Source organism: Amblyraja radiata, chromosome 1 (genome assembly GCF_010909765.2).
Source record: "Amblyraja radiata isolate CabotCenter1 chromosome 1, sAmbRad1.1.pri, whole genome shotgun sequence".
Classification (NCBI taxonomy): domain Eukaryota; kingdom Metazoa; phylum Chordata; class Chondrichthyes; order Rajiformes; family Rajidae; genus Amblyraja; species Amblyraja radiata.
In genome coordinates, this window is record NC_045956.1 from 120,067,112 (window position 1) to 120,089,133 (window position 22,022).

General features: G+C 42.6%; 1 protein-coding gene across 1 annotated transcript in view; it reads right to left on the reverse strand.

Annotated features, from left to right (window-relative positions):
* Positions 1-22,022, reverse strand: part of cwc27 (CWC27 spliceosome associated cyclophilin) — a 199,290-nt gene that overhangs the window by 148,996 nt on the left and 28,272 nt on the right. The window contains exons 6-9 of the mRNA XM_033029888.1: positions 17,900-18,003; positions 15,505-15,574; positions 13,326-13,405; positions 6,032-6,071 (exon numbers count right to left, since the gene is read on the reverse strand). Coding sequence (XP_032885779.1) covers positions 6,032-6,071; positions 13,326-13,405; positions 15,505-15,574; positions 17,900-18,003 — 294 coding nt within the window. The remainder of the gene's footprint in view (positions 1-6,031; positions 6,072-13,325; positions 13,406-15,504; positions 15,575-17,899; positions 18,004-22,022) is intronic.

The following is a 22,022-nucleotide window of genomic DNA, read 5'->3' on the forward strand; positions in this document are numbered from 1 at the left end:
ACAAAGTATTGACTCAGGGAGGCTGAATACTTTTGCACGCCACACTTTTCAGTTTTTTATCTGTAAAAATATTTGAAAACCATGTATAATTTTCCTTCCACTTCACAATTATGCACCACTTTGTGTTGGTCTATCACATAAAATCCCAATAAAATACATTTACGTTTGTGGTTGTAACGTGACAAAATGTGGAAAAGTTCAAGGGGTATGAAAACTTTTGCAAGCCACTGTATACCAAGCCAATTAACCTACAAACCTGTACTTCTTTGGAGTGTGGGAAGAAACCGAAGATCGTAGAGAAAACCCATGCCGTCACGAGGAGAACATACAATTTCCATACAGACAGCACCCGTAGTCCGGATTGAACCCAGGTCTCCGGTGCTGCAAGCACTATAAGGCAGCAACTCGACTGCTGCTCCACTGTGCCGTCCTTAATAGATTAAAATATGAATAGTATGAACAGCCTTAAACCAAATTGTCCGTGTAAAGAAACTGAGAGTGGTGATGGACTATTATTTGTCAGGCTGGAGGCCTGTGACAAGTGGTGTGCCTCTTAGATCAGAGCTGGGCCATTGCCATTTATGCCATTTATTAACGATTTGAATGAGAATGTAGAAGACATAGAAGCTTGCAGATGACACTAAAATAGGTGGTATTGTAGATACCAAAGATGGTTATCAAAGATTACAACAAAATCTTGATCAGCTGGGCAAGTGGGCTGAGGCATGGCTAAAAAAAATAAATGGATGCAAGATAAGTGTGAGGTGGTGTATTTTGGGATCTATAGTGAATGGTAGGGCCCCGGAGAGTGATGTGGTGCAGAGGGATCTAGGAGTACAGATACATAGTTCCCTGAAAGTGGAATCATCGGTAGATACTGCAGGTTGGTCAAACATGCTTTTGGTATGTTGGCCTTCATCAGTCAGGGTATTGAGCGTAGAAATTGGGATGTTATGTTACAGTTGTGCATTGGAGTATAGTGTACAATTTTGATCACTGTAATAGGAAGAATGTCATTAAGCAGGAAAGAGTGCAGGATTTTGCCAGGACTTGAGCGCCTGAACTATTGGGAGGCTGGATTGGCTCGGAATTTATTCCTTGGAGCAGAGGAGGCAGAGGGTTGATCAGCCATGTATAAAATTATGGGGGCAATACATTGCCCTCCATTATGTTTGGGAGAAAGACCAATCATTTATTTATTTGCCTCTGTACTCCACAATTTGAGATTTGTAATTGAAAAAAATATCATATGTGGTTAAAGTGCACATTGTCAGATTTTAATAAAGGCCATTTTTATACATTTTGGTTTCACCATATAGAAATTACAGCAGTGTTTATACATAGTCCCCCCATTTCAGGCCACCATAATGTTTGGACACATGGCTTCATGGGTGTTTGTAATTGCTAAGGTGTGTTTAATTGCCTCCTATAAGAGAGTATAAGAGAGCTCTCAGCACCTAGTCTTTCCTCCAGTCTTTCCATCATCTTTGGAAACTTTTATTGCTGCTTATCAACATGAGGACCAAAGTTGCGCCAATGAAAGTCAAAGAACCCATTATCAGATGGAGAAACAAGAATAAAACCGTTAGAGACATCAGCCAAACCTTAGGCTTACTAAAATCAACTGTATGGAACATCATTAAGAAGAAAAAGAGCACTGGTGAGCTTATTACTCGTAAAGGGATTGGGAGTCCAGGGGAGACCTCCACAGCTGATGGCAAAATAATTCTCTCTATAATAAAGAAAAATTCCCAATAACCTGCCCGACAGATCAGAAACACTCTTCAGGAGTCAGGTGTGGATTTGTCAATGACCACTGTCCGCATACGACTTCATGAGCAGAAATACATAGGCTTGCCCACACCTACATCAAAAGTCTGCTTACCCACCACACCACCTCCAGGTCCTTCAGATCGGCCGACTTGGGGTTACTGAACATCCCGCGGTCTAGGTATAAGCTCAGGAGCGACCGCGCCATTGCGGTTGCAGCTCCTAGACTGTGGAACAGCATCCCTCTTCCCATCAGAACTGCCCCCTAAATCGACTCCTTTAAGTCGGGACTTAAAACTCATCTTTACTCTCAAGCCTTTCTTGACGTCCTCTGAGTGAGGGCTATAAGTATGTATTTATGTATGTACTTAATCTATGAACCACTGTTGTATAACGTTAGTACCTCCACCAATGTAAAGCACTTTGGCCAACGAGAGTTGTTTTTTAAATGGCTATAGAAATAAAAGTGACTTGACTTGACTACACTACAAGATGCAAACCACCGGTAAGCCGTAAAAATCAGATGGCCAGGTTACAGTTTGCCAAGTACTAAAAAGAGCAATCACAGTTATGGAAAAAGGTCTTATGGACAGATGAGACAAAGATTCACATATCAGAGTGATGGCAAGAGAAAACTGAAGGGGACTAGTCCCAAAACAAGCATAAGGTAAAGATGGCTGCAATACAGGCCTGGCAGAGCATCAGCAGAGAAGACACCCAGCAACCATGAATCGCAGACTTCAAGCAGTCATTGCATGCAAAGGATATGCAACAAAATACTAAACATGACTACTTTCATTTACATGACATTGCTGTGTCCCAAACATTGTGCTGCCCTGAAATGGGAGGACCATGTTTCCACACAGCTGTAATTCCTACATGGTGAAACCAAAATGTATAAAAATGCCCTTTAATAAAATCTGAAAATGTGCACGTTAACAATATGTCATTTTTTCTATTACATATCTCAAATTGTGGAGTAAAGAGGCAAATACATAAATGATGGGACTTTATCTCAAACATTATGGAGGGCACTGTACATTCGTTTCTATGAGCACTACTGATCTGGAAAATATTTTGCAGTTATTTTTAAGTTAAACAATGCTATTATTTTTTTTAAAGTTGCCTTCATGTTTAAAAAAGGATTCAGAAATTTGAGTTTTTGCAATATTCTGATGTACATTTAATTGCCTACATTTTGTTTGTAGATTTAAATTATCCATCCGTAATGGTGAGGTTTCAACTTGAATTTTCAATGGGATTTGATATCAATGGCAAAGCTATTATGCTAGCTATATTTATAAACAACAGTATTCAATTTCATAGATTTGAGAAAAGCCATTACTGGAAACTTGGATCTGAGGGTTTAAGCTTCTTTAAAGTGTTCTTTGAGCCTGTTGATCAGAATCACAAAAACACTAAACAAAAGATGAGGTCTTTCCATCCTTGCCTCTGATGACTCTTCAAAATTACATCAAAATACGAAATTACAGAATTACAGCTGGTGACTCTGCGGCTGCGACCTGACTCCGGTGGATGGTGACACCGGGTGCCCGCGGGTCCCTGCTGGGAGACTGCTTTGCGGGACACCGGCAACGGCGACTTCTCCCGCTCGAATTGCGGGGTTGAGAGTGACCTGGAGCGGGGCCTTACATCGCCCAGTGTGGCTTTAAATTGCCGTGGACTTGCTAGCACCCACCGGGGGCTCCAACATCAAGACCCGGAGCAGGGCCTTACATCGCCCGGCTTGGCTTTAAATGGCTGCGGACTTGCTAGCGCCCGCCGGGGGCTTTGACTCTGACATCGGGAGAGGAATGGAGAGCAGGGGAGAGACAAGACTTTGCCTTCCATCACAGTGAGGAGGAGATTCACTGTGATGGATGTTTGTGTAAATTGTGTTGGTGTGTGTCTTGGTTCTTTTCTTGTATGGCTGCAGAAACCAAATTTCGTTTCAACCTCATGTGAGGTTCAAATGACAAATAAATGGTATTGTATTGTAAAAGTATTGCTGTGCTTCAACTTACATTAAAAACTTCTGTCCAAACCCTGCTTGTTTCTTATCCACAAGTACTGTCAACTTTCCTTTGAAATGAATTCATGGGAACAGCTTTCATCTTAAATTTATATTTTCTGGTTATTGATCCATGCACCAGAGGAAGTTTTTTTCTCTATATATTTTGAAAATGTATAGGAAAGTATTTTCAATTTGTTTTTAATGTGTGATATTAAAGTTCAAAGTTCAAATCTATTCATCACATGCACCAACTAAGGTACAGTGAAATTAATTTGCCATGCAGCGATGCAATTGAAAAAAGAACATACAATACACAATAGAATTTAACATAAACAACCACCACAGCATTCTTCACTGTGGTGGAAGTCAACAAAGTTCAGTCAGTCCTCCTCCTTTGTTTATCCGTCGTCAGGGCCAGGAACCCTCCGTAGTCGCCGCTATGGACGGCCGGATGTAAAGGCCCTCTCGTCGGGATGATTGAAACTCCGACGTCGGGACGGTCGAATACACTCAGTGTACATCAGAATATCTTGGAGTGGAGAATAGCTTGGAATGCCCGAATCGGTCACTTTCTTACCGGAGACAGCGGCTTCAGGATGTTATAGGCCGCAGGCCGGCGGTCGCAGCTCTTCTCCGATGATTCCCGGCAAGGGATCCCAGGCTCCGGATGGTCAGTCCACACCACGCTTACAGCTAGTAGCTCCGCAGACCACAGCCCCATGATGCCAAAGTCACCAGACCAGCAATCGGAGCACTCCTTTCTGGCGACCCCCGGCAAGGGTTCGCCTCACTCCACGATGGAAAAGTCCTCGCTACGCCCGCTGCTGAAGCTCTGGGCCCAACTCCGGGAAAGGCCGCTCCAATCCAAACTGTTAGCCGCGAGGGTGGAGGCGGAGAAGCGACATGGAAAATGTTGCCTCTCCGTCGAGGAAGTGACTGAAAAATGGTTTCCCCCTTTTCCCTCCCCCACCACTCCACACATAAGACACACCAAGAGACACTAAAACAAACATTTGGACATACTAAAAAACCAAAAAATCAAAATAACGAACACGCTGCTGGCAGGGCAGCCGACTCGCAACGCCCCCCAACTGACCTGTTATGAAACTTGGGATTATTTAGAGTACATGTAAATAATAAAGGTTTTGCCAAATCACAGAAAAATAAAATCTCAACCATTCCCCTTGGGCTACCATTATTATATATTTGCCTTTCCTTTTTTTTCGATAGGGGGCGCTGCACTGGCAGCAGCCTGTCGGCAGCGTGTCCGTTTTTCCCCAACTTTTTTTATTTTTTTAGTATGTTTAAAAGTCTGTTTTTAATGTTTCTTTGTGTGTTATGTGTGGGGGGTGGTGTGGGGGGGTAAGGGGGAAACCGTTTTGGCCGCCTCTTCCATGGAGAGGCGACTTTTTCAGGTCGCCTCCCCCGTGGCCTAACAGCAAAGATCGGCACGGACTTTCCCGGAGACGCGCCCGGAGCTTCAGCGGCGGGCACAGCGTGGACTCTCGGCGCGGAGCGGGTGAGACCTCGCTGGAGGGGAGCGCTCCGTTACGCTGGCCCGCGGCAGCCTGAAGCCGCGGTCTGCAGAACTCCAGCTGGTGCGGCGTCTACAGCCCGGGATCCCTCGTGGAGGACCCGGGGGGAAGAAGAAGCTTCCACCGCCGGCCCGCGGCCGTCTTCTACCGCGGGTGCGGCATGGACTTAACATCACCCCAGGAGGGGAGCTTCGACTGCCGGCCCTGCAGACTGCGGTGCTTCCGGCTGCGGCACGGCAGGTACTTTAAAACTTTGACCGCCGGCCTGCGGCCTTCACCAGCCTGAAGCCGCGGTCTCTGGTTGGGAAGAGCCGATCCTGGACTCACCTTGACTTTGACTTTGTCCCTTACCATCTGGATGCCCGCAGCAACGGCTGTGGAGGGTGGTGGTCCCGACCACGGGGGAAAATGGAGGAGGACTGGCCAAGCTCTGTGCCTTCCACCACAGTGATGAATGCTGTGGTGGATGTTTGTGTAAAAATTTTATTGTGGTTGCGTTCTTTATTATTGTACCGCTGCTGGCAACCCAAATACCACCGACCTTGGTTGTGTGGCAATTAAATTATATCAAATTATATCAAATCAATTTTTCAAATCATTACGGATTTGTGGCTTGTAAAAAAGCTGGAGTGGACATAATTGGCAAACATGCCTCCACCTATTCTCTAAGATTCCATAATATTTTCTCTTTAAATAATGCTGAATAACATACCTTGTCGGATGCAACTTGTGTCTTCATTATTGCCATTTCACTAGAGAGAATACAATAAGGAAATGTTAAGACACTTATAAAGTCATGCAGTTGTTCACATTTTAATCCCCACTGAATAAATATACACTGGATATAATTAAGATGTGGCATTCCTACAGTGCCCTCCATAATGTTTGGGACAAAGACCCATCATTTATTTATTTGCCTCTGTACTCCACAATTTGAGATTTGTAATAGAAAAAAAATCACATGTTGTTAAAGTGTACCTTGTCAGATTTTAATAAAGGCCATTTTTATACATTTTGGTTTCATCATGTACAAATTACAGCAGTGTTTATACATAGTCAGATGGCTTTTCCCACTGCATATTTTTGAAGTTCTTGGTGGGAAAGAATGCACGATGCAAATGTGACTGAAATAATCAATCCATTCATTGAAGCAAAAGGTAGATTTTTTAATGTGGGCCAAAGGGCTATACTGTTCTATGTTTTATTGTTAATATTGACCTATTTAATACAGATAATAATAATCAGAACTCCGAGGATCGGAGTTGAATCGCCTGGATCGCCTCGGCGCAGAGGGAGAACAAGGAGGGAAGAGACAAAGACTTTAAGACTTTTGCCTTCCATCGCAGTGAGGAGGTGCCTGGTGAACTCACTGTGGTGGGTGTTTAATTTGTGTTTATTGTGTGTTTTTGTCATTTTTATTATATGTATGACTGCAAGGCAGCGAAATTTCGATCAGACCGAAAGGTCTGAATGACAAAAATAAAATTCAATTCAATTCAATTCAGGAATAGTTGGAAGGTACCAAAACTTATTCAAGCAAATAAATTGTATTATCTGTTAATTATGTGCTTGGGAAAAATGTTGGATTGGCCAATGTATTTGCACTCTATTTTAACCTCTTTTAGCAAATAACTGGTATATTTCATCGTTATACATGTTTCAGTTCTTTTGACAAATTATCCCATCTATGCTATCCCAGCGGTAGCTCCAACACAGAGACTAGGTGGGAGTCAGTGGGCTGAAAGACAATACATGATTACAATCGATCCATCAAGTGTATGGATACATGATAAGGGAATAACGTTTAGTGCAAGCTAAAACCAGCAAAGTCTGATCAAGGATAGTCCGTGGGTCATCAAAGAAATAGATAGTAGTTCATCACTGCTCTTTGGTCATGGTAGGATGATTCAGTTGCCTAATAACACCTGGGAAGAAACTGTCCCTGAATCTGGTGGTGTGCATTTTCACACTTCTATATCTTTTGCCTGATGGGAGAAGGGAGAAGAGTGGCCAGGGTGCACCCGTCCTTGATTACACTGATTATATGTTTAAATGCTAGTTTAGATAAGATGTCTGTCTCCATTCAATCTTTGACGCTCCAGTGAAAACAATCCAAGTTTTCAACCCCTCGTAACTAATACCCTCTAATTCAGGCATCATCTGGTTAGCATCTGGACCCCATTGCAGACATTGGACTTTGTCAGTGGAACTGATGCACTACAATTCTGAGAACTATATTCTAGATTCTGCATCTTCCTTTTGCTCTACCTATTGTACTGGAGTTTGACTTGATAGTATTTATGTATAATATTATCTGATCTGATTGGAAAGCATGCAAAACAAAGTTTTTCATTGTACTAAAGTACACGTGACAATAATAAACCTAAACACAGTAAAAAAAAGCCGTTTGGCACACTGGCCTTCATCAGTCAGAGTATTGAGTATAGAGGTTGGGAGGTCATGTTGCAGTTGTATAAGAAGTTGGTAAGGCTGCATTTAGAGTATTGAGTTCAGTTCTGGGCACCGTGTTGCAGAAAATATGTTGTCAAGCTGGAAAGGGTACAGAAAAGATTGACAAGGATGTTGCCACGGCTAGAGGATCTGAGCTATAGGGGGATATTGAGTAGGCTGGGACTATTCCTTGGAGGGCAGGAGGATGAGGGGTGATTTTATTGAGGTGTACAAAACATGAGAGAATCATGAGTAATTGCCTAGAGTAGGTGAATCGAGGACCAGAGGGCATAGGTTTAAGGTGAAGGGGAAAAGATTTAATAGGAGTCTGATGGGGTAACTTTTGTGGTGTATGGAACAACTGCCAGAGGAGGTCATTGAGACAGGGACTATCCCAACATTTAAGAAACAGTTAGAAAGGTACATGGATAGGACATATTTGGGGGGGGGGATATGGACCAAACATAGGCATAGTGTAGCTGGGGCACATTGGCCGGTATGGGCAAGTTGGGCCGAAGGGACTGTTTCCACACTATATCACTCTAGGACTCTCTGACAGCCTCCACATCCTTCGTGTAATGGGACAACCAGAACTAGGTTTAGGTTAGAACTGCACAGAATATTTCAAATGTAGCCTAACCAAAGTTCATAATGCTGCAACATGACTTCCTGACTCATACTCAATGCTCAACCGATGATGGCAACCGATCATACCATACATCTTTACAATTCTATTCGTATTGCCAATTTCAGGGAACTTTGGACGTGGACCTTAAAATCTCTCTGTAATCAATGTGTAATGGGTTGCCATTAACTGTATATTTTCCTCTTTCGTCCTAAGTGCAACACCTCTTATTTGCTCAGATTAAACCCCGCTGCCATGTCTCTGCCCGTATCTGTAACTGATCTATATCTCGCTAAATCCTTTGAGCATTTTCCTGATGATCACACATGATCACTCACACACACACACGATCACACACACACACACACGATGGGGTGGAAGATTGCAACCTTCAAGTGGTCCGCCCTGTTTCGACGAATGCAATCAACCCGGTGTGCACAATCAAATAAGATCAAATAGAACAAGTTGTCCCACAACTTTAGACTTTGCACGCCATAAGCAAGAAGAAGACACACACACATTTGCGCACGCCGCCAAGATCTCTGCGGAACACCATTGGTCACAGTTCCATCCAGAATAATACCCTTCGCCACTACCTTACATCTTCTATGTATGTGCCAGCTCTGAATCCAAATGACCAAGTCACCATGGATATCAAGCATATTAATTGTAATGCGGTGACACAAACACATATACAGAGACAACACATGTTTATTAAATCTACTTACAGCAAGGATATGCAGACATTACATTTCCTAGCTGCTACTCATACTAACTAGCGTAGGCAAGCTCTTGATAATACAAAGCACATACTAGGCGGAGTCACTACCAACAAGCACTATAATTGGCTGCTATGAAATAACCAATATACACCTTTCCTTGCAGAAACAAAAGATGTATCAGAAGCTAAGCAATATAGGTGGAATGTTAATAACACATTTGGGAAAGTTTGTAAAATTACACAAAATCTCCATAACTAATGGGTGGCCTGCAAACCCGTCCGGTCGTGTGCTGTACGAATCCACCTCACCTCCTTTCACTGGAGAAAATACCGAGGAGAGAATTGGGGAAACGACCGGCGAGCCGACAGGCAGGGAGAGCGATGAGATAGGCGAGCTGGTCGCCAAACGCCACGGGGAGGCCGCGGTGGAAACATTAGTTGGCAGTGGGGTTGCGGGACCGACCGTGGAAGGGTATACGAAACGCGAGACATCTGGATATGGAGTCGCAGGACGGGGTTCCTTCACCGGAAGGATATGTTGGCGGTTGTGTCTGTAGACGGCTCCGACCACCCAGATAAGAGCACGGTTTTAGTGATCCAGATATGCATGGCCCTTGTAGATCTGGAGACGGACCACTTGTCCACGTGCGAGAGGTTAAAGTGACTTGCTGGATTTGTCAAAGAAGCGTTTCTGTGTGTCACGTTTGAATTGTAGTTGTTTCTGGACTGCAGACGGGGAACGAACTTGTTCCAGTGAATGTCAAAAGCTGCTGGGACACAGGCAGGGGAGCACGGGCTTGGCGAGACATCAGTTGTTGGGCTGGGGAACCCAGTATGGGATCCCGTGCAATGTTCCTTAGGTTGAGCAGGTCCAGGTATATGTCTGATTTTGCAAGGTAGGACCTCTCCATTAGTTGTATAGAGCTTCGGACAGCGCGTTCGGCGATTCCGTTGGACTGCGGGAACCCAGGGCTGCTGGTGATATGTCGAAAGTCCCATTGTTTTGCAAAGCTTTTGAAAGCTTGGCTGGTGAACTGTCTGCCGTTGTCGGACAGAATACGTGCAGGGGAGCCGTGCATGGAGAGGTGACGCTGCAACTTCTCGATAACCGCTTCAGAAGTAATGGTTTGAAGTAAGTCAATTTCGAACCAGCCCGAGTAAGAGTCAACAAGAACCAGATAGTGTTTCCCATGCCATTCAAATATGTCGGTGGCTAACGTGGACCACAGGAGAGGGACCGGGTGCGGCAGTAAAGGCTGCTTCTGCTGATGTGGTGTCAGGCTTTTGCAGACACCGCACACTTCGGTTTTTTCACGTATGTATTTGGTCATACCAGGCCAGTAAAACATGCTTTGTGCCCTTTGGAGAGTTGCCTCCACGCCGGGGTGGCCCCTGTGGACGGCGTCAAAGTATTTGTCCTGGAGGACAGCTGGGACCATTGCCTTGTGGCCCTTAACTATAATCCCGTCCTGTAATACCAATTCGTCGCGAACCAGGAAGACCATCACTTGTGAAAACATGTCCGACGTAAGTAACTTCTGGAACTCAAAACTTGCACTTCAGGGGACTGAGTTTAAGCTGAATGACACGGTCACGTACTTTCTTCAGGTTAGCGTCATGTTCAGCTAAATCGCGTCCGTAAACGTGAATGTCATCAACAATTGATGGCGCATGGGTACTCAGCAAACAATTGTTCCATCGTGCGCTGGAAAACTTCGCTGGCGGAGTTGATGCCAAAGGGCATTCTCAGAAATTTGTGTCGGCCAAATGGGGTGTCAAATGTAGTGAGTTTGGACGAGTCTGGGTCCGGTGGAATCTGCCAAAACTAGCTTTTGGCATCTAGAACAGAGAATACTGATGCGTTGCCTATCTGAGCAGCAACTTCCTCTATTGTTCGCATTGGGTAATGCGGGCGTTTGATGGCAATGTTGAGATCTCTGGGATTTATGCAGATACAGATCTCCTCCTTGTTTCTCTTTGTTGCGACCACCATGATGGAAACCCAGTCAGATGGGTCAGTAACTTCAGCAATAACACCCATGGAGACCAACCGCTTGAATTCATTGTGTACTCTGTCACGCATGGCATGCAGAACACGAAGTGGTGCTCTGACCACAGGAGTGACTTTGGGATCGACAACAATATGGTATTTGATAGGCAACTTTACAAGCTCGTCATTAAACAGTTCTTTGTATTGAGAGAGTACCTGTTGAGTGGGCCCATCAGCAAAAAAGAGTTGATGGACATTGCGTCCAAAGTATACCAGGCCTGGATCATGGCATGCATTGATACTGAGCAAAGTCTCTGAATCCCCTTTAACAATATAAAACTTTAAGGTACGGGTCTGCGCGTCTATGGACCACTTTAAATCAGCTTGTCCAAGTGGGTGACGTGGCGGGGGCCTTTTCAATAAGTTCAGCATTATGAATTTTTTTTAAACTCTGTTAATGAGATGATGCTGCATTTGACCCCAGTATCAACCTTCGCGATCAAAGGCCTGTTATTCACAAACATGGTTACCTCAGGGTCAAGTTGCTCGTTAGATGAATGGAGAAGAGAGTGGATGGCAGAACTGGTATCTATCTGCACTTTCTGAGAGCGGAGCAGGGGATGGCAAGTCAGGCTCTTGGAAGTCATTATCAGCAAGCTCATGTTGTAGCAGGTGCAGGCTCGTCCTTGAAGCTGCTTGATTCACACGGGAATGGCAGCGTCGTGCAAAGTGGGTTAACTTCTTGCAGAAATTACAGGCTTTCCCATAAGCAGCACAGAACTGACGACCCATAGCATGGAAATAGTTGCAATTTTGACACCGAACCGTCGGCCCCGTGCGGGAGTTGCAGGAGGAGTAGCCTGTAAGATTGAAACTATGCTGCGAACGGTGACCGAAGGGCACAGAATCAGAGTGGGGAGACGTTATCTCAGAAATCCGACTGGCATGCTCTGCTTGATCAAGGGTTAGGTCAGTATTATGAAGAAGTTCACCCCGTAACTTGCTATCAAGCATACCTCCAACAAGTTTGTCGTGGATGAGCTCATCTCATAAATTACAAAATCGACAGCATGCAGCCATATGCTTCAGGTCACTGATAAAACATTCAATCGGTTCACCGACCTGCTGTAAACGAGCATAAAACTTGGTCCTTTCAATAATGTAGTTTGAGGGCAGGTCACACAGCTCTCTAAACTTTTTGAGCAAAACCACAGGGTCGTCGATCGTCTCAGCAGGCACCCGGACCTGACCATTATCATCCAAAACAGCAGGCGCAAAAGTGAAGTTGTTGGCATGATTCATTGCTTCTGGTCCCGCCAAGTTAAACAGTACAGGCACACACATCGGGGGGGGGGGGGATGTCATTGCGATGAACGATGCGAGCATAATGAGTGCAGTCGCGCTCGAAAAGACACCAGCATTCAGCAATGTCAGAGTCATAGATCAGAGGATTCAGACAGCAACACGAATTTGCCATGATGGAGATAGTAAACACAGAAAATAATTTTTTTTAAAACAAAACCCGAAAAACATGAACGGAGTGGGCAAGATTCACTCTCTGACACCATGTAATGAGGTGACACGAACACATATAAAGATACAACACATGTTTATTAAATCTACTTTCAGCAAGGATCTGCAGACATTACATTTCCTAGCTGCTACTCATATTAACTAGCGTAGGCAAGCTCTTGATAATTTAAAGCACATACTAGGCGGAGTCACTACTAACAAGCACTATAATTGGCTAGTATGAAATAGCCAATCTACATTAATCTTCTTGATTAGTCTACCATGAGGGACTTCCATGCAGACAAAAAAATAATTCCGTGTATACAACATCAGCATTAAAATAAAACTATTCCAAAAGTCAATGTTGATAATTCTATGCAACAGTCAAAAATATACATATTTACCTCTAAAGAGTATAGACCAATGACATCTAAAACATGATCAAAGTGGGCACTATTCTTACTGAAACCTAGTGTGAGATTCATCATACTATTCAACAAGGAAGTACTACAGCTCAAAGCAATCATATCCTCCTTCAAACCCTCCAGAAATTTCCTCTTCTGAGTGGTGGGGCACTGTAATTTCCATTCTGTTTTCCCAGCTAAGAGCAGCTATCTCAACTGTTCACGGTCCAACATTATTCTGTTTAAAAGAAACAGGTTATTAACTGAGACTTAGAGCTAAAAAAAGTAAAACACAGGACTCACCTTTCAACAACTGGTACAGAGCTTAGCCGTGGATCATCCTTCAATAAATCATGACTGCTTTTGCTTTTTCCTTTCATACTCTATGAAACACAAGTGAACAGCAGTGACAATTTATATTTTACTTTTAAAATATAAAAAGAATTGTGGGCAATTAATAAAAAAATACGTAAGACAAAGTGTACAGAGACGCAGCGGTAGAGTTGCTGCCTTATAACACCAGGGACCCGGGTTCGATCCTGACAGGGTGCTGTCTGTACAGAGTTTGTACGTTCGCCCTGTGACTGCGTGGGTTTTCTCTGGGTGCTCTGGTTTCCTCCCATACCCCAAAGAAGTTCAGGTTTGTAGGTTATTTGGGTTTGGTAAAGATTGTCCCTGGTGTGTAGGATAGTGTTAGTATACGGGGTGTTTGCTGGTCGGCGCAGACTTGGTGGGCCGAAGGGCCTGTTTTCATGCTGCATTCCAAAAGTAAACAAAGATATGTAATGGTGCAAAGAGCAACAAATCGCACCCTACACTTGAATTTCTTCAGAAATTAAACTGGCCACATAACCTGCATTGAAATATAATTGTACACGCAATTAAAGCATAGAGTTCATCCGCATAAATAACTATTGCACACTATGTTATCTAACCTCACTTGAGTACTTTGTTGAAAAATGAAGACACACAGCGCAGGAGTAACTCAGTGAGTCAGGCAGCATCTCTGGGGAACATGGGCAGGTGATATTTTGGGGGTCAGGATCCTTCTTCAGACTGATTGGGGTGGGGGTAGATGGAGGGGGAGGGTTGAATGCTGGATAAGAGGAGAGGCAGGATTAAGCCTGGCAAGTGATAGATAGATAAAGGGGAGGAGAGGTTTTGATAGGCAGATGAAGTGCAAATTGTGAAGCCAGAGGAAGGAATATAAGTGGAATGGGAGAGGGAGGGGAGAAATGTGTGTGCACCCAGGGAAGGGAGCGGAAGGGTAAAGGGTGGGGAGCATGGAGAGGGTGGGGGCTTGTAGATTAGTTCCCTAAAATTAGAGAATACAATCTTCATACCATTAGGTTGTAAGCTACCCATGTAGAATGAGGTGCTGTTCCTCCAGTTTGCGTGCGGCCTCTTCTGACAATGGAGGAGGCCCAGAACAGAAAGGACAGTATGGGAATGGGAAGAGGAGTTAAATTGGTTCGCAACCGAAGACCCAGTAGGCCTTGGTGGACAGAGTGCAAGTGTATGGTGAAACAGTCGCTGAGTATACGCTTGAGTACTTAGTTGGTTTATTCTCCCTGGTGGAAACTAAATGTCCACTGACTTACTTTTTATGTTAAATCAAACAGTGTCATTTGCTCCAATTAATATTTACATTTGTATATTCTTTCCATCTCTGGAGTGTAGCAAAATACATTTCCATAATGACACCATTAATTTATTTCATGATTTCACCGAGAGAACCAGTGAAATCCCTTCAGCCCAATTCCTACCTTGACTTGTGTTTCTAATTCTACTTGGCTTCTCTCTCACCTCTTTATGCACTGCATTTTTCTACTTCTTTCTCTACAGAACTTAAGAATTTCCACCATTTTACATCCTGATTTTCACACGGTAAGGAATCAAGACTGGACTTTCTGAACACTTTTATCTCAATCTCAGGCCACAGGTTGGCAACCAGTATCTAATGTAAACCCACAGGATCCTTCAGTTATCCTGCCTATGCTAATCTCACCCTCTTCCTGCAGGACCTTGCATTTTAAATTGCAAAGAATAAAGAGAACAAATGAAATATCTGCAATAGATTGGAGAGAAGGAGTGCGATTAATGGTGTTGCTATTGTCTGAGGGATGGATTAGGGAATGCTTGTTAATCACAACAAACAGTATCAGGAAAAGGGCATCTTCAAAGCTAATCCAGCACGTTCCAGAATCTGCGGGTTTGTTTTATCTTTTTAACACCATCAGAGAGATGGAGGAAGAAGTAACAAGCTCCCACAATCATTGAAATGTAAAATAGTAAGGGTAGTCATAAAACAAATTAGGTCTTTAACAGAGAGTACAGAAATTACCTTCATTGAGAGGAATTAGTCTAAAAGAAATAGGTTTGACAATAGACAAAGTGAAATGCTAGCAAACTATACAAGTACATTGCCTATGATATAGCCAACATACTTTTAATACCAAACCATGCAAAAGTAAATTATTACCTGACTAACTCTGTTTATTTCCTCCTCTTCCTCCTCTGCTTCTTCTCCAAAGGAAAGCAAGCTGAAATTTCTGGAAAATATAAACCAACCAATGCATTTTGGCAGCTTGCATATTTTGAAACATGACTTACTTCTGCTAAAGGATATCGGTGTGGAAATTGACAGGCACCTGGAAAGATGCATTAAACATGTGAAGGATTGTGAATTACCAACGTAATAGAATCTGCTTTAATTATTGTCACACTAAAAGGTATTTCGCTTTGTGTACAGCATATGGAGAGTAGATAAATCATGGGTCTTCATCAGTGAAGAGAGGTTGCAAAGAGAACATTGTCCCGATTCTGTTTCTTTTTCACTAAAGGATTGCATTAGATAATTGTTGAAAGCAGTAGTGTGATTGGCAAGAACGCTCAATGTCAGAGATTTGAGCAAATGCCTATGCATGGAGCAAGATTAAACCTAATATAGGCCTAACTGAAGTGTACACCAGCAATGGATTACACCAGCATTACAAGAACCTGCTTCAATACAAATACCCACCCCCCTCTGCTGCAATTCCTGGTACCTTAATAGTGATTTAGAAGTTTAGAAACAACAGAAGAAAAGTTGCAAGTATGGTAGGCTTTGAAATATTTTCCAATGACACTACATAATATAGACCAAACTAATGTTGCACTACATGCTTGATTTTTTTAGCAATAGAGTGGTTGGTTTATCTACATCATTTACCAGTAGTTTAGTTTATTGTCACATGTACTACAGTACAGTGAAACGTTTGTGTTGCATGCTAACCAGTAAGTGGAACGACTATATGTGATTATGATCAAACTATCCAGTGCACAGATACATGGTAAAGGGAATAATGTTTAGTGTAAGATAAAGTCCAGTAAAGTCTGATTAAAGATAGTCTCTGAGGTAGATAGTAGCTTGGGAGTTGGTTGGTTCAGTTGCCTGATAACAGCTGGGATTGGATTATTTTGCATCCTCTATCTAAAGACATAAAATCTGGATATGTTCTTATATACAATAGAATGTAATTACCTTCTTGCCTCTCATATACAAGATACCTACAGATACCTACACAAGATACCTACAGATTAACAGCAGTCTTTCCTCAACTGTTGCTTTTAAAATGTCAGCATTAATTTGTTCTGCAACAGAGATTAGCTTTCTCTAATTTTAAGTTTCCAAGTGAAACTAGAGAAGATTCAACAACATAACTAAAAACATATTTTAAGTTGAATGCCATCTAGACATCCTCTGATAATGAAGACATTTAAACAAAAAGGTAACATTTGAAATAAATGCAATAAAGCAAAAATATATTAGTCAAAACCATATTGGTGAAATATTTACAACAACAAGGCAGGATAAGAAATATCAAGCTGAAATTGTAGCTAGTCCTTATGTATTCTCGATGTACTATTGAAATGATACTTGATTTTGATACGCTGTTTTAACTTCAATTTCGATAAAACTCTGAAATACTCCAAAACAAATTCTGGAGATCTCAACAAATCTCCAGACTTAACAGACCTACCAAGAACAGAGATCAGTGTAACTAGGTTTGTTGGTATGCATATGACTGCTGGGATAATGAAAACAACTAGCTTCTTCATAATTAACAAAAATATTTATAACTGTTGAATATTGTGCCAACTTCTTATTGATTCTGTCTGAGAATTAGAAAGCCAAGAGAAATTCAGCATTTTTCAACATAACTTAGCTTGACCATTTATCCTTTTTTGGATAAAATGTTACAAAACCATCGCTATAAAAATCCAGCCCAGGTGTCAAACTGTAGAAATGCTGCTACATTTAACGAAAAATTAACATTTTCAGGGAAACGTGATGAGCTAGCTTCTGATTCAGGAAATCAATATTATTTTGTTGTTGTTTTCATTCAGAAACAAAGCACATCCTTGATTAGTTTTGTTTTCAGGATCTCTGGCATTGTCTTCAATTGTTTTGCTACTCAACTTCAATAGAGCCACAAACCTCAGTTTAATGCAAGTTGAAGACACCATTTTCTACACCAATGGACTAACTAAAAAAGCAATGTTGGTTGTAATTTCATTTAGAGCTATTTATAGACTCACTTCTTTATATCTTAAATGGAAGTAAAGTAGAATTGAAACATTTCATCTAAGATCAAGGTTTTTAAATGTAATTATTGCTCAAAAATACAAATATTTATTTATGATTAACATTGACAGTTAGCGAGAGTATTTACAGCAATGGGTTTGCAACATTTCATCCAAAAAAGATATATATAATGACAAAAATTGTCAACTGAACACAAGTATAGGATATTTATCCTTTTGAATCTGATCTGTCGTTCACTAGAAAATATGAAGTCATCCAACTTCACATATTGATAAGATATTGGTTTTACTTTGTGCCTTTCGAATGAGGTTTTTTCAATTCTTCATCACGCTTCTCCTTCTTGTGTTTTTTCAATATTCTTGGAACAATATCATCAAAGCTGTTGTGCAGCACCTGGAAAAATATGTTGGCAAATATTCACGTTAGCAATTATTTGGTAACAGTGAATTTTTACTTTTATGTACATTTAACGTATTTATTGGGGCTGGTCAATCCTTAAAACAATGGAGAAAAGGAAAAGCTAGGCTTTTATTTGATTAGCTCACTTCACGACATCAGGACACTCTAAAAGCATATCAAACCAAACATAGTTTTTGTGGCCACTGAAATGGGACCACTCACTATTCCACAAACAACCTAATAATGATAATAATAATTGGCTGAATGGACTCAACCTAACCTGCACCCAATGTTCGCCACTCATGAAATGCCCAAAGTTACACTTGAATTTTGCGACTGCACACCTTGCAAGCATCCTATCTGCCTGCTGTGATTATTCCACAAGGTGGAGTGACCACAAGTAGCGATTAAGAAGCTGACAGAGCAGGGCTCTCACTTAACTTTTTTTCCCCTGTTGCCAGCCAGGCAACCTAGGCAGCTTTTTAGGTTGCCAAATGACAGTTTAGGTAGTCATTTAAGATGGCTTGCATGACGCATGCGATAATGTGCTCAGACGAAGTGCGTAGTTACCAGTCGGAATTATGCTCAATGAAGCATTCACATATTATTTCTGCTTTAAATAAAGTCACAAACTAAACATATTCACCAATCAAGACATCATATATACCACCATGACATGCAGCAAAATTATAATACAGTATCTCAACTCTTGTTACACATTGTAATTAATGCAATTTCTATTATTTCTTTCCACTTCCAAACAAAAATGTGGTTGGATTATTCAGCGTATGAACAACCTGTGTCAATAAATCCTGGACCATGGTAACATATATGCTTAACCATGCACACTACAGATTGATGCAAGCATGTTTTCTGTGAAGGACCGAAAATTATCATGACATGGCCATAGCATGGGTCGTTATTGCTATTGGTGCAGAAACACTCTCGCATCCCACATAATTTATCCACAACAAAATATACAGGTTGCAAGGAAATTTTTTTTTTTTTTAATTTGTATTTTTATTAGAAGCAGTGTACAGTAGTATAGACCGTGGAATATGACAAAATACATTTAATGTACATCTTCTATTTTAAATTTAACAAGAGAAAAATAGAACGAGAGAAAGACCGAAAAAGAGAGAGAGTGAAATAAATAGTGATGTGTAAACCCCTAGACTAGCATAGTGCAGTCCAGGAGACCCTTATGTGTTGATATACCTGCTTCATTTCTCACCACACCCATCGTGAATCGGTTTAATTCCAGAGTTGTGTTGCACCATACTATACTTAATCAATAAAAGGAGACCATATCTTTAAAAATTGCTCTGATTTTCCTGCTAAGACGCGTCTCATATCTTCAAGATGTAGCGTCTCAGACATGCTTGTGATCCACATTTTGAGTGTTGGGGTAGATGCATTTTTCCAAAATTTAAGTATAAGTTTTTTTGCCATTATCAAGCCGTAGTTGAAGAAACGTCTGAAATATTGATAGCTCAGAGCAGGCACATGTTGTTTCAAAAATAATCAATTCTGTATTGGGGTCCAGTTTTGTTTTAAATAATTTTGAGAAGATTTCAAAGATTTCTTTCCAAAATTTATGGAGTTTTATGCAAGAGGCGAAGGAGTGTGTTATAGCTGCTTCTTGGGATAAACATTTGTCACAGATGAGAGATACATTTGGGAAAATTTTGTTCAGTTTAGTTTTCGAGTAATATAGTCTATGTAGTATTTTAAATTGGATTAGAATATGTCTTACATTAATCGAACAGTTATGTACATATGGAAGATATTTTTCCCATCTGTCTTTGGGAATTTTTTTAACTTAATTCCTATTATTCGTGGGTATATTTTTTCAAGTAATTTCAAATTTGAAGATATCTAAAATATTGATTACCTTTCAGATTGTATTTGGATTGTAATTTCTGAAATGATAAAAGGTTTCCCATTTCGTACAAATCTCCAACCTAGTCTTTCCCAGTAGATAAACGTTTTATCTATAATAGATGGTTTAAACGACGGATTATTAGCTATTGGAGAAAGAAGAGATAGATTTCTTAATTTAAGAGTAAGTTTTACTTGTCTCCAAATTAGTAAAGTACTACAGGTGCACAACCTTTTATCCGGAGTTCCGGAAACCGAAAAGCGCCGAAAACCGGACATTTTTTCCAGGATGTCGTCTGCACACCAAAGCTCGCATTTGGCGCCAAACTTGACCCGAAACGACCCACGGTCAACCCAGGTCTGTACTACTGCAGCGGCTGCCTCCTCTCCGGGGAGACACTTAAACATCTGTAAATCATTGCTTAAATGTTAGTCAGTTAGTTTGGAGGGCTTTTATGTGAAGGGGGAACTTTAATTCTTAGTCCCCTACCTGGTCGGAGAGGCGGGGAGCGGGCAATGCCTTACCGGGTCGCCGTGCAGTAAGCTCCGGAGCGCTGTGGCCGCCGACTCCCAACATTGCGGAGCTGGGGCTGCGGGCGTCCGGCCGCGGGCGGCGCCAGTTGTAGCTCCGACCCCGGCATCTCTACCCCTGGCTGCGCGGCGCTCCAAATCCAGCGCGGCCCGCGGCCGGACGGCCGCAGCCCCAGCTCCGCGATGTTGGGAGTCGGCGGCCACAGTGCTCCAGAGCTTACCGCACGGCGACCCGGTAAGGCATTGCCCGCTCCCTGCTGGTATCCCAGCGCTGTGGCCGCCGACTCCCAACATCGCGGAGCTGGGGCTGCAGGCGTCCGGCCGCAGGCCGCGCTGGATTTGGAGTGCCGCGCAGCCAGGGGTAGAGTTGCCGGGGTCGGAGCTCCAACCGGCGCCGCAGCCCCAGCTCCGCGATGTTGGGAGTCGGCGGCCACAGCGCTCCGGAGCTTACTGCACGGCGACCTGGTAAGGCATTGCCCGCTCCCCGCCTCTCCGACCAGGTAGGGGACTAAGAATTAAAGTTTCCCCCTTCACCCCCCCCACCACATAAAATCCCTCCAAACTAACTGACTAACATTTAAGCGATGATTTACAATGATTCCCCGGTCTCCGGGGAGGAGGCAGCCGCTCCAGACTTTTCAAGCCGCCCGCGCTACCTACCTAATCTACGCTAAAAATACGAGAAGTGTCTGGTCCCAAGGCTTTCGAATAAAAGGTTGTGCACCTATATGAATAATCGGGTTTTTCTTGTATATTGTATTCTTCAACTTTATTGGGGAGAGAAGGATCGCGCCTATGTTAAAAGGCGAACAATCATCTCTCTCCATTACTAACCACATACCCATCTGACAGGTTACACTAACTGACAAGAGATGGCCAAAGGACATAAATGCAGCAAATGTTCTTTTGGTAATATGTTTAAAGGTGTCAAAACACCACATTACCGGACATTCAGATTAGATGTATGTGTTGTGAACAGCAATGAAGATACCCAGTTTGTAAGCACCAGATTTTAAAAAAATTATTGATAAACACTGTTTCCATCATTCCCACTTCAGAATTAACGTTAAAATTTCAACTGAAATATCTCCTGACCAGGGGAGGCAGGGGAATTAGTGCGTGTTGGTTGGAGTAGGTAAAATTGTGAGGGGAGAGCGCGGGGGATGTCAGTGGGATCAGTACGAGATGGATGGGGGGGACCTGTGCAGGATGGATGGGGGATCAGTACAGGATGAATGGGGGTAGACAAAAATGCTGGAGAAACTCAGCGGGTGAGGCAGCATCTATGGAGCGAAGGAAATAGGCAACGTTTTGGGTCGAGACCCTTCTTCAGATTGATCACCCCCATTCTGGGAGGATCACTACAGGATAGATGGGGGGGGGGGGGGGAAACCACTACAGGATGGATGGGGGATCACTACAGGATGGATGGGGAGGATCAGTACAGGATGAATGGGGGAGGATCAGTAAAAGATGAATGGGGGGGATCAGTAAAAGATGAATGGGGAGATCTGTACAGGTTAGATGGGAGGATTGGGGCAGGATAAATGGACGGGCGGGTCAGTAAGGGATGAATGGGTGGACCAGTGTAGGATTGATGG